This window comes from Condylostylus longicornis, unplaced genomic scaffold, assembly GCF_029603195.1.
Source record: "Condylostylus longicornis isolate FDR11 unplaced genomic scaffold, ASM2960319v2 ptg000135l, whole genome shotgun sequence".
Classification (NCBI taxonomy): Eukaryota; Metazoa; Arthropoda; class Insecta; order Diptera; family Dolichopodidae; genus Condylostylus; species Condylostylus longicornis.
In genome coordinates, this window is record NW_026578103.1 from 9,488,206 (window position 1) to 9,501,230 (window position 13,025).

The 13,025-nt window shown below is 24.0% G+C and overlaps 2 protein-coding genes across 3 annotated transcripts; one reads left to right on the top strand and one right to left on the bottom strand.

The window, feature by feature from the left end:
* The first annotated feature begins 97 nt into the window (after positions 1-97).
* Positions 98-6,327, top strand: LOC129615288 (putative uncharacterized protein DDB_G0282133). Of its 2 annotated transcripts, XM_055530416.1 has the most exons (4): positions 98-354; positions 413-1,800; positions 1,859-5,395; positions 5,467-5,622. In XM_055530416.1, the coding sequence occupies exons 1-4, from the start codon at positions 161-163 to the stop codon at positions 5,502-5,504; spliced, it is 5,157 nt and encodes a 1,718-aa protein (XP_055386391.1). In that variant the 5' UTR covers positions 98-160; the 3' UTR covers positions 5,505-5,622. The 2 variants fall into 2 exon arrangements, with proteins under 2 accessions (XP_055386391.1, XP_055386390.1); XM_055530415.1 differs by having other exon boundaries at positions 1,859-6,327.
* LOC129615289 (low density lipoprotein receptor adapter protein 1-like) lies at positions 6,279-9,231 on the bottom strand. Its single transcript, XM_055530417.1, has 2 exons — positions 8,835-9,231; positions 6,279-8,013 (listed from the first exon to the last, which is right to left on the bottom strand). Exons 1-2 carry the CDS (start codon positions 8,875-8,877, stop codon positions 7,181-7,183), a joined length of 876 nt encoding a protein of 291 aa, XP_055386392.1. The 5' UTR covers positions 8,878-9,231; the 3' UTR covers positions 6,279-7,180.
* Positions 9,232-13,025: the final 3,794 nt, after the last annotated feature.

Genomic DNA, 13,025 nt, shown 5'->3' on the forward strand with positions numbered 1-13,025 from the left:
GTAAAATTTACGTTCCACACTTTAGAATTGTCACTTGTCAATGCAAATTTGACAACTATTTGACTCTTATTTGTTTTTGTTTGGAAAATAGGAATACAAAAGCGCGCAATATTAACTTTTTCATTTTTATGAAATTAAGCTCAATTTTTTTATTTAATAAATGAATAAGCAAACGAAAATTGATGAATTTATTGTAAAATCAAACGTCTCTAAAAGGGAAGCCAGTAAGAATTGTAATAACACACGCTTACAAATTCGTTTCCTACAGTACAATCTATTTAAGCAGGAGAATATTTCATTTGAGGAATTCTTAGAATTCACAAATGTAAGGGAACTAGTTCAGCTTAGTTTAAGGTAATTATTACTGAAATTTTTACAATAGAACTGAAACTCTATTTTTTAATTATTTAAGTCGCCGTCATCCGAAAACTGTACAAGCTCATACAAAATATATAGATGATTACGCTAGGCAAATATACGATTGCTGTCAAAGTGATCCAAATTATTTATCCAAAACTAAAACATTTTTAAATTTACAATGTAAACCAAAACCTTGGATTTCACAAAGTGAAAAGAACTTAATTTCAAAATTTAAGATAAAGAAACAAATAAAAATTAATATGTGTAAAAATAATGTGTTGAAAACAAGAAACAATATTTTGGATTTATGGGTTGAACTTTCAAAATATTATATAACTAATGTGGATGCAGAATTTGGTATTAGTTACTTGAATCAAAAATTGAAAAAGTATAGTTTATGTCGCATTGAAAAAGGTTTGAACAAAAAGATTCTAAAATTAAAAACAAAGCATCCGTTGAAACAATGTAACAACGGAGGAGACAATCCAATATCTAATATGAAAAAACTTGAGGCAAAATCAAATACTGTAAACAAGAAAAATAAAAAAGGTACGGAAAACATTAACTTTAATGAAGCCGGTTATGGGAGTGTCCCGAAAAGAAAACCTTGTCCTAAATCGAAGATACCAAGAAAAATAAGAGACGCGGAAACACAATTAGCAAAAAACATTCATGAAGAAACTAAATCTAAATTTCCAAAAACTGAAATTGAAATTAATAGTAAGAATGTCGATGAAAAAATGCTCAATTGGATAGAAAAAACAGATTCTGTTTGTATGAAAATTGAAATACCAAAACCAGTAGAAGAAACCCATGATAAAGGAGAATACGCAATTCTAGATTCAGTAGAATGCATTTCAAAATTAGCCAAGTTACCAAAGGAAATTAAAACAAAAAAACCTGGCCCAAAATCGAAAACTATGAGAATTCAGAAAGACAGCTTTTATCAAACTTACACAGAACAAAATATGATAGATAAAACAAATTCAAAAACAATTAGAAAAGGCGATAATATGGAATCAATTGTAAATTGCAAACCACCTTCAAAATCATGCGAAACAGCAGAAATAGAAGTGACATCGAAATTCAGTTCGTCTGAAATTATAAATGAAAAAATTATGGTAAAATTAAACATTAACAAAAAAAGCCAAAATCAAAAAATTATTAAATTTTTGAAAGAAGCGCAGCCTAAAAGTAAAATGGTTCCAGAATTTAAGGAATTAGTCACTAATGACGAACGTCAGGAATCTACTAGAGAATTATTAGGCAACTCGAATACTGATTTAAATACTGTAAGAATTTATTTTAAAAAATATCACAAACTTTTTAATAAATACAATGTTAATCATATCAGCGATGAAATAAAACAAAAAGTTATTTTAAGATGTGAACAAATGCTGGAAAAAAATTGCAGCGAAACCCTCCAAAATATTCAAACAGGTACGTCTTTATTTTAATGACAAATTTGGGAAAATTTTAATTATCTTAAAATTTCTAGAAAATGGCATCATCACCGAATTACCTTTTGCAAAACCAGAATGTGAAAGTTATACAGGAACTTCTCAAAAAAGCAAAAATCCGGCTACAGAACATTCGAAAAACGTTGTTCATCCCAATTTCAGTATTGCGGGTGATAAATCTAATTATATGAAGTATTTAAAATTGGCTAGCTCCAAAATTTCAAGCAACAAGAATTTAGTATCAGAGAATTTAAAAAAACAAGACTATATAACCAATAATGAATTGTTGAATGTTGAGCAAAAAAAAATTAGAAAAGGAAAGCAAAAAGGAGTTTTTGAAAATTCTGAAAACAGTGTTCCTAATAAACAAACTGAGGATTTAGATGAAAATATTCCAAATTGTAAGTTATATAGTGATGAGAATATTTCATCAAAGTTCATGGCTGATAAAACGGACATACAAATTAATATTCAGAGTGAAGACGCTTGTTTAGACACAATGGGAAATTTAAACAAGTCCAAGGTATTAAACAATCAGGACAGTAAAGAAGAAGCTTTTACTAGCCATAATTTTGCAGAGATTCCGATCAAAAAAGAGCACGATACACAATATTCAAATTACTTTGATGAAGTTTCGATATTATCACCAGAAAAAAATGAAACAATTATTATCGAAAATGACACGGAAGATGTTACACAAATGTTAGAAGAAATGTTGTCATCAGACAAATCGAACATAAAACTAAATTCACAACTAACAAATTGTTCTCAAGTTGCTTTAAAATATTTTCCAGAGGTTGAAAAAGCTTCTGAAAAAGATCCCGTTACATCATATCCACATTCAAATCTCCTAACTCTTACCAAAAGTAGTACTTCTGCCAAAATTCATGTAAATTCTAGTACACTTGAGATGGGGAAACAAAATATAAATAATTTATTCATTAGTAAATCTTGCCCAACATTTAGGCCAAAAATTTTACGTAAGAGTAATACATCAGATTTGCTGACTTCTCCAGAATTTTTTGAAAGTAAGACAAATGCCACTGATTCTTCAGTAATATTTCTTTCAAAATTATTAGATAATAAAGAACTTGATACAAATATAGTACAAAATAAATTCACTGATGTTAATGAAACAATGATTTGCGAGAAGTCACCACCCCGAGTGTTAAAAGACTTAGATCCATGTAAAAAAGATAGAAATAAAGATCCATTATTACCACTTTCTAACGAAAAAGCAAATAATTCAAAAGAATGCAGTTTAGGTTTGCCAAAAACACATGAAAAATCATCGAGGCCATCGTTAGATATGTTCCAATCAAGCAAATCGAAACAGATGCAAATATTTGAAAGCCAACAAGAATCACAATTACATGAACTTTCCGGAAAATCAAACCCAATATTAACGAATGATAAAAATGGTATTGAAAATACTATATGTTCTAATTTCGATGAAGTATCTTTGTTTGATAATGAGCAAAACAAAACTGTGGTAAACCATTTAACATCTAAAATAACTAAAGAAAAAAGGGAAGCAGCGGGATCTTCTAACATTACAAATAGCAATTTGTTATTACCTTCAAATAATATAGGAAAAGTGCAAATTGAATCAGAAAATGAAATAAATTATGATGGAGACAAGAATTCGGATAAAAAATCATCTAAAAAATCAGATAATCTTAATGAAAAAGATGAAGATCAAAACTTTTACAATGCAGAAGAAGTTGTAATAAAAAAGGAGCACGATACACAATATTCAAATTATTTAGATGAAGTTTCAATTTTGTCCCCAAAAAAAAGTGAGGCAATAGTTATCGAAGATGAAACGGAAGATGTTAATAAAATGCTGGAAGAGATGATGTCATCAAGTAATCCTACATCAACATCATTTTCTGAAAGTACTCTGATACAACGTCCTGAAATTCAACCAAATATTAATGATAAAAGTTACCAAACAGAAAATCAAAATTCAAATAAATTGGTGACTACAGAACTCGATAACTCAATAAAAATTCCCTTAAATCTTAATTCATTCGAAAAAACTGTTGAAGTTCCTGAAAATTTATTTAATAATAAAAAAATTTCACTGTCACAGCAAACTTGTGGAAAAGATAAAATGGATCCAATCTCTTCTTCTTTAATACCTACAATTCCACCAAAAAGGTTACGAGATAGAAGGCAGTTGGTAAAAAGAATGATGGAAAATGCTCTCAATAGTGATATTGATAGCTCAAGCTTACAACTTAATGTTGAAGGGTCGTCAAATCTGAATCTGAATTCAGTTTTTATAACAAATCAAAAAAAATCACCAATTAACCCGCAAAAAGTGCTTCCTACATACCAAAAGAACTCAAAAAGGCCAGAACTTCAATGTGAAACCCAATTTTCTGAAATTACAAATGTGCTTAATGCTACCGATGTCTCATTTACAAATAAAAACGATGATATAAAGGGTACCTTAAATTTTGAAAAGCATTATATTACAGAGCATACTTATGATAATGATGATAACTTAAAAGAAAACGTTTCGTCTGTCGATCAGAGATTTTCATTAATTGAAGCACCAAATTTTAAGGAAAAAGAATCAAAAAAAAATTTTTTGAGTATAAATGAAAATCTCAATTATGGCAATAGCGACAACATAAATCCAAAAGAAAATTGTATAATAAAATTTAATGGTCGCCCTTTTAGTTTTACTGAAAAATTACAGCAAATTATGAAGAAAAGAAGCATGTTATACAATAACGTTTTTGATGAGTCCAATTCAATATTGAATACAATTCTTCCGAAGAGATATGCAAAGCAACTGTCTAAGCGACCAATAGAAAATAAACTCAATAATCAGAATGATGATTTAGTTTTACCACTTTCTATTCGAAAATCAATGAGTTCGAAAAACGTGAACATAAATTCTTCAAATAATCATTTACTATTTAATTCAAGCTCAGAAATACCTATAAAAGCAGATTTGAACTTTGAAACGCAATTATCTGAGCTTTCAAATGAAGAGAAAACAGATCCTTTATTGTTAACCAATAAAAACAACGATATAAATAGTAATGTTAAAAATTTTAATATCGAGAATTATTTCATTGTTGAAGATCGTGATAATTGCACACAAGAAACGCCGTGCTTTATTCAAAAATTTTCGCCTTTAATATTTCAAAAGTCTCAAAATAAAGATATCCCTTTCGAAACCACTGAACGGAACAATGAAAATTTAAAATCATCTTCCAATAAAGATTTGAAAAATATAAAAGGTGAAAATTGCCAAAGTCTAAATAAAATAAAAAAAAATACTGGTAAAAAAATTATTAAGAAAAAAAACATTTCAAAAAAGATATTACCTTCTTCAAAAGAAATTAAAACAAAAAAGGATAAATCCCAAAACAAACATAAGCTTTATCACAAACTATGTCCTAACGAATCATTTGCTTTACAAGAGCGACATAAATTCCCAAGCTTACAGATTATTCTAAATCGAGGTAATGGATCAAGAAAAATTATAGAAGGACAAAATTTTTCTTCAAGTCAGCCGGAAGACACTTCAAAAGCATCAAATGAAAATCATAATAGTAAGGAAACTTCTATAATGACAAATTCTCAATTATTGAATATCGATATTACTTATTTTAATTCTTCGCAGTTGTCCAGTCAAAAGATTTACCAAATGTTATTAATTGACACTCAAAATGTATGTGGAAACAAAACAGCATCAGGTAATCATTCAAGTAATGGAAAGAATAATACGAATGATGAATTATTGCAAAACGAGAGGCGAGATTTAAATGATGTAGCGCATAACTCAAACAAATTTTTCAATGTAGAAAAGAAAAATTCAGTTGTTAACATGTATAGTGAATTCAATTCAAAAAATTATTCCGAATTCGATATTAACTTTCTAAATAATTTTTTTGAAAACAAAAAAAGTATGCAGTCTGTTAAAAATTTGAATAATCTTCATGACACACCAAAATCTTTTCCAATACCTTCATATCCATATTTTATTTTAACAAAGTTTTCAATAAATGAAATAGATTTCAACAGTTTCTCATATATTTCAAGATTTCTTCAACAAAATAATAATTCAGAAATTCTACTTAATCTATATTTAAAAATCATTATCAATATTAATTCCACAAATTTCAGTAGCCTGATATGTGACAATTCCACGATAAAAAATTTATTTAATATTAATGAAGCATTATGGTTAGATTTACTAAAAATTTTTCAATCGTTTAAAAAATTCAAATTTATACCGCACAATAATAGTTATGTCCCAACTCAAAAAGAGGAGAAAATTTTATTTTATTTTTTTAAAAGTTTTCCATCTTATGTTCTTGTTCCATTTCGTTTTAGTGAACATATCAATGATTACATATATTTTTTAAAACCTCAAAACTGTATTAAAAAAGAGAATAAAAATTTATCTAAAACTGTAGATCCGAAAATTTTAAATTCAATGAAAAATTATCGTCAATATTTATTGTCCAAAACGGAAAAATAATATTTTCGTTATTTATTTTTACATAATGTTTTTTTTGATTGTATGAGGTTTTGTTTTAAATTATTTTATTTATTTTTTGTACGAGAAATTAAAATTATTTGTTTTTGTATAATCAAAATGTATAATTATAATATTTTTCATTTATTGGCTTTTGAATACATTGCCTTTTCATAGCAGCAAGATGATAACATCAGTATTAACGAACGTAATTTTTAATGTTCGTAGATTAAAACATTTAAAAAATTTTCTAATTTTTGTTTTCTTAACAAGCAATATCGATCAATAAGTAAAAGCAAAATTATCTTTTTACCGTTTTTACTTTTTAATGTACATATCGCTCATTTACTGCAACAGTGAAATATTTCAAAACTAAGATTTCTGGGGTATTTAAGAAAGCCGAATTATCAAGCTTGAAAATTGTCGGTAACTATAAATTATGAAATAATGTAATTATCAAAAAAACTTCTTAACTGCAAAACTTTAACATTCTATTTTCTCAAATTTGCACATTTTGATTTACGTCACTGTTGTAACAAACAAGCGATATAGAATAACATTCTTTAGCTGCTTATTTAATGAATTTACTATACTAAAGTTTTATGTACATACTTAAAATTACTAAGGCTTTATAAGAACAAAATATATCGAATTAAAAAAAAAATATTATTAATTGTTATTGTTTAACTATTTTAAATATCACAAATTCTGTGTTAAATTTAATTTGATTATAAAATATTTAAAGTATAATTATTATAAACATAATGTATAAGCATATTTATATGAATAGAATAAATTGTATAAGAAATTTTCTTAATTAATTGGTTTTTTTTGTTTGTTTTAATTATTACATAAATTAACAGACTAACAATTGTCCACAGAAATCGTTGTTAGGTCTTTGATTATCATCTTCAAATGAAACCCATGTATTTTGTAAATATTCTCGACCATCTTTAATTTGTAATATATTATTTCCCATATCAGTTTCAGATAAATCTATTAATAAATCTTTTAATAATTCAACATTATTTTTTGTATCTTCTTTAATTATATTTGGTCTCTCTGTTACATAACTTCTATTATTTTCATATAAAATTTTTTCTTTATTATTAACTTCTCTTTGATGTTGATTACTTCTTATTTCTTCTTGTAACATTTTTTTATCGATAGCTTCTTTCCATCTTCGATAAGCTTGTTCAAAACTTCTTGCTACTGTTAAAGTTACATCATGAGCAATTTTACGTTTAGGACAATAAAATACATGACATAATAATTGCTCATAATTTGTTATTTGATCAATTTCTGATCCAACAAATGCAAAAACATGATCATTTGTTGCATCTGCTGAACAATATGATATTTTATATATTGAAACACGTACAAGATTTTCACCAGTTGTTGCATTTAATACTTCAATACCTTGTGATGATATATTAACTTTAACTTTTTGTATAATTTTCTTTTTAGCATTTTTCGATAATGCTACAACAGATTTTATAGCTTCAGCTGTTGATTTTTCTGATTTCTCTGAATCAATATTCGTATTACCCAAATATTTTAAATCAAATGTTGTTATATTATCATTATCATTCTTAGAATCTACTATAATTTCAGTAAGGCTAGTTCCATTATCACTTATTTCAGAAATATCTTTTAATGATGTCGCCAAGGCCCATTCTTCACTTAGTTCTGAAATTTTTGAAAATACATATATTAGATATTTATTTTTAAATATTGAAAAATAAAAAAAAAAAAAACAGAAAAACTACTTAAATTACTAATAAAATAAAATTTTTTTTTTAATTTGGACTTATTTAATATAATAGTGAGTTTTATACACTTATTCATATTAAATATTTAAATATCTTATGTTTTAATCAAATTTATGTATATAAAAATTAAACACTTAATTAATATGTATGCATGTATTCATTAAATATTTACTATTTAACAATTTCCAAAAAAGAATCTTGTTAAATAAAATTGTTTTTTCGAATTATTTGAAAAATGTATGAAAATAGAAGCAAAGTAATTAAAATATTTTCCGTTAGTGCCTCAAGTTTTTTTCCTGTTTTTTTATGTGATTTTATTTATTTTCCTGCACTAAATTTTTTAATATATTAAAAATTTTTCAACTGTTGTATAAACTTGAATAGTTTTAGATCTTAATTTCTGTTATATGTACTTTTAGAAATTTGATTAAATTTCAAAAATATAATGAAAAAAATAAAATATGATCCTGATTTTTAAAAACAATAATTGCATAATTCATAATGTAATGCGTACACTTGTCTAGAATGGTTTTATAAAATTAACTGAATCGAACACTGGGGATTTCAATAATTTAGTTCTAATTTAAGTCTTAACATTTTCAGATAAGATTTTTAAGATTTAATTTAGAACTTTTAGAATGCATGCCAGAATTATCGAAAATCCCCACTATTCTTTTTAATATCATTAGAAATTTGATTTAAAAAAAATTTCAAAATGCGCGTAAAAAATATACTCACTTTTGTGTTTATAGTGAAATTTAAATTTACGAAAAAAAGCCATAATTGAAAGTTTTTATTTTTCGTTTTAATTAATTCAAAGTTCACAATAAAAATAATATTAAAAAAAAAGTCGAAGTAAAAAACTTGTTTTTAATTTAATTTTATTTTTTAATTTTTTTTCCAAAGAATTATTACGATTTATTTTTAATTTGAAATAATTAATTAGTAAACTTTTATTGTTAATAAATTCTTTCTTTTTTGTTTCTTTGAAATTTTTGAGATTAAGTTTAATAAATTTAATGTCCAATTGGTTTTTTTTTTCCTAAATTTTTTCTCCACCAAAATGTGTAATAATTATTTATTTATTTTCAGTTTTTTTTCTTTTTTACAAAATTTTTATAAATCTAAATATTTTAATAGCGTTTTATTTTCACTTTAAACTTTACACTTCAATGGTTTAACCAGATCTGTTTGTTACTCTGGATCTGAAGCTTTCATTAAACCTTCCATCAACACATTTTTTTTTGCTTTCTTATTATTTTTTTTTTTTCGTCTTGTTTTATTTCTCTTTTATTTTATACTTGTTAAATTAATTTTTTTCTTGTTTTTAAAGCATTAATAATTATTATAGTAAATTTGTACGAGTATGTCTATGTACATATACATGTATATTAATATTAAAATAATCTATTATCATTAAAAGAGTATGTAATGAGTATCATGGTATGTAATGAAATTTATTTATAAAATTTTATTTCACATTTAATTATCATCAAAAAAAGTACATTAACATTTTTGCATCTTTTCATTTTACATTTACAGTGTTTTAGGTGTAGGGAAAAACGGATAAATGTAATCCAAAAAATGTGAATACCTATATATAAATATAAAAATATAGAATAAATTTAAATAATTTTAAAAAAAAATAGATTGCATATTTATAATTTTGAATATAATGGGAAAATATTATTTTATAATTGATTTAATATGTAATATATTTTTAGTGTGCTGCACTTATTAACTTTTTTTATATAATATGTAGATGGCAGGTCATTCAATTATTTAAAATTTATTAGATAAATTTAAAAGAATCTACATATATTCTAAATTTTTGTGTTTTAAACACATTTTATATAGAATTACTTATATATAATATTATATAATCAATGAACTACAAATTTATATTACAAATATGCAAAAATTAACTTATTAACAATAATTAAGGGGTTTTTTGACAATTCAGGTACAAACTTAAAATTCTAACTTAAATCTAGGGAACTAATTAGTTTAATTTATCAGATTTGTAAAATGTTACATATACGTTAGTTCTCTATATGATTTTTTTCAAACTTAAAATATTTTGATATGAACTTATATGATTTTGGAACGTGTTGCTTTTGTAATAAAAATTTTCCACATTCATGCTACATTTTCAGTAATATTGACATGCTAGTGATAATGATACTTATTTTGTAATATCTGCTAAGTCTAACATCTAACTTTCGAAAGTGCACTTACTTCAATTTTATTCAATAATTACTTTAGTAATTAATTTTTTAATTTTGCTTTTATACCATCTGAAAATAAATTTGAAATCAATTTTATTGAAAAAAAAAATATATATATATATATATATATATATATATATATATATATAAATTATATACAGGTTAATAAGTAATCAAATTTACATTTAGAACCTAACAGATATTAAACATATTATTTGAAACGATTACTTTAATAATTGCATATGCTTATTTGTCGAGGTATTCGAGCAAAAGGGTTTCCTATAAATTGCGATACCTAATGTTATAAACCAAAATCTATTATATTAAAAAGACTAAAGGTCAACATTAAATTTTTTGTTTAAAAGATTTTTTCTAATTCAACAAAATCATATTAAGATATTTTATATTTTTCAATTTAGATTATATACAGTAATCAGTGCGTGCATTAAAAAGGGGTAAAATTTTTCTTCTTAAAATTGATGTCAAATATTAACAGTTTCTGAAATACAAGGATTGTAAGAAAATTTTTTAGATTTTTAGATTACTTGCTCTTACCATCTGATCCAGACTGCATATGTATGGTTATATTGTCTGAAGTACACTCTTAAGAAAAAACAAAATAACACTTACTACACTGAGAAAAAAATTCTATCTAAATTAGATATTTTTTTTTAAAGAGAGATGACAATTAAAACTATATCGGATATCACGATAACCATATACTTTATAAGAAATGTTCACACAACTGTTCAATATAATTCAAAATTATTCTAGAAATAAATAGTGTTTTTTTAAATTAGTTTTCCTTTTGAGTCGTTTATAGAAATAAATTATCTAGTTGGAATAAGAGAATTTTCTAAATTAGCTACAATAATTTCGTAAATATTTTTTAGTCAAATTTGAAATATTTTTCGATGAATTGAGAAATATTTATATAGCACTTAAGGACTATTGAACATTCATATATCAAAATTGGATTACCAACGAAATTAATATTCCTTTTAGTTTTATTTTACCCGTATAACTGAAATAATTTTAAGACGTTTTACTATAAGAAGAATTGACATATATTTATGTTTTATAAAGATAAAAATTATTTTTATTTTGAGCAAAAATATTACGGGTTATCAAATATTTTATTTACAGAACACAAATATTATCTTAGAAATGATTTATGGCCACTATATAGATATGCGTTTTTTTTTGTCAGTGTAACACCAGGATTTAATAATCTAGTATTATTATTTACAAGATCAATTAGAATTTATAAAAATGCATATTTTAAAAGAAAAAGAAAACATATTCATATATTTATGTATGTACTCCTATACAAGCAATTTTTATGTTTAAAAATTGAAATTATTAATTTTAATTACACATTACTTACTTGCATGTACAAATACATAATAATATATTATAATATAAAATTAACAATATTAATATATTTTATATTATTATTATTAAATATACTGTATTTTTATATAAATAGATTTTACAAACTGTATCATTAAAAAACAAAATTTTTTAAGAGTGATTTTTTTTGAAAAATGATTAATAATTACAAAACTTAAAAAATATTTAATTTATCTTTTTAATTAATTTTTATAATAACTTGTATCCTATATTTGCATACTGTTCAATGAACTATTTTATATTGATTGTAATAACCAAATATCGTAGACCAAGTCCCAATATAACTGTATAGATGTTTAATGATTTCAAAAATTAATTGCATACTAAATTTTTAATTTGGTACCTACAAGTATGCAATTAAACAAAATACTACTCAAATTACTTCATATATCCATATATGAATATTTATACCTATCCATAGTACATCTTATTAAACGTAACCAATTTAAAATTTAACGTTATTAACAATAAAATATTGGATCATATTTTTCTATTAAGTACTTTAATCTTATTATTGTTTAAAAGAAAATTAATTAATCATTTCTTAAAACTCAAAGATGCAATTTTTAATCGTAACCTTCTAATTAAAAAAAAAATGGTTTCTTGTTAAAATTTTTCAGATACTCGTTTACTGTTATCTATACATGTGTGTCTAATGTACATATGCGTATATACTATGTACCAAATTCCAATCGACGTATTAACCCAGTTCTATTGAATCATATTTTTTGTTATCAATATTTTTCTTCCTTTCTATGATTTGTTGTTATGGTTTAAAAAAAAAAAAAACATGATTACAAAATAGAAATTGTAAAGAAGTCGCAATACCCGAAAAAAAAAAATTTGATGACGACGCAATTGCTTTATAATAATTATTTTAAGATTATATTTGCACACATACACATACATACATAAATATATATAAATATATAATTTAAATTTACATATATTATTCTTGAAATATTGTTTACATAAACGTTTTATACATATTTAATGGCCATTCTCAAAATATTACGTATTTGATCTCACTTTTATTTGTTTTGTTTTTTTTTTTTTATTTAAATCAGCTGGAATTTGGAATTTCTATTCTTTGATTATTTTCTCTTTCTTGTTTTATTATTTTTTTTTGTCTTTTAACAGTTTCTCAATATTTTTGATTTCATTTGAAATTGGTAAGAGTTTTTTTAGAATAAATTATCTAATTGTAAGATATCAGAGTTTACTGAAATTAAAAACAAAAATAAAAATATGCTAAATATGTACATATGTATGTATGAATTTTAGCATA

Excerpts from the sequence above, each read along its gene's own strand:
- LOC129615288 (XM_055530415.1), top strand. The coding sequence starts at position 161 with ATGAATAAGCAAACGAAAATTGATGAATTTATTGTAAAATCAAACGTC. Across the intron at positions 355-412 it reads CTAGTTCAGCTTAGTTTAAG|TCGCCGTCATCCGAAAACTG; the intron begins GTAATTATTACT and ends TAATTATTTAAG. Across the intron at positions 1,801-1,858 it reads CCTCCAAAATATTCAAACAG|AAAATGGCATCATCACCGAA; the intron begins GTACGTCTTTAT and ends TAAAATTTCTAG.
- LOC129615289 (XM_055530417.1), bottom strand. The coding sequence starts at position 8,877 with ATGGCTTTTTTTCGTAAATTTAAATTTCACTATAAACACAAAA. Across the intron at positions 8,014-8,834 it reads ATTTCACTATAAACACAAAA|AACTAAGTGAAGAATGGGCC; the intron begins GTGAGTATATTT and ends CAAAAATTTCAG.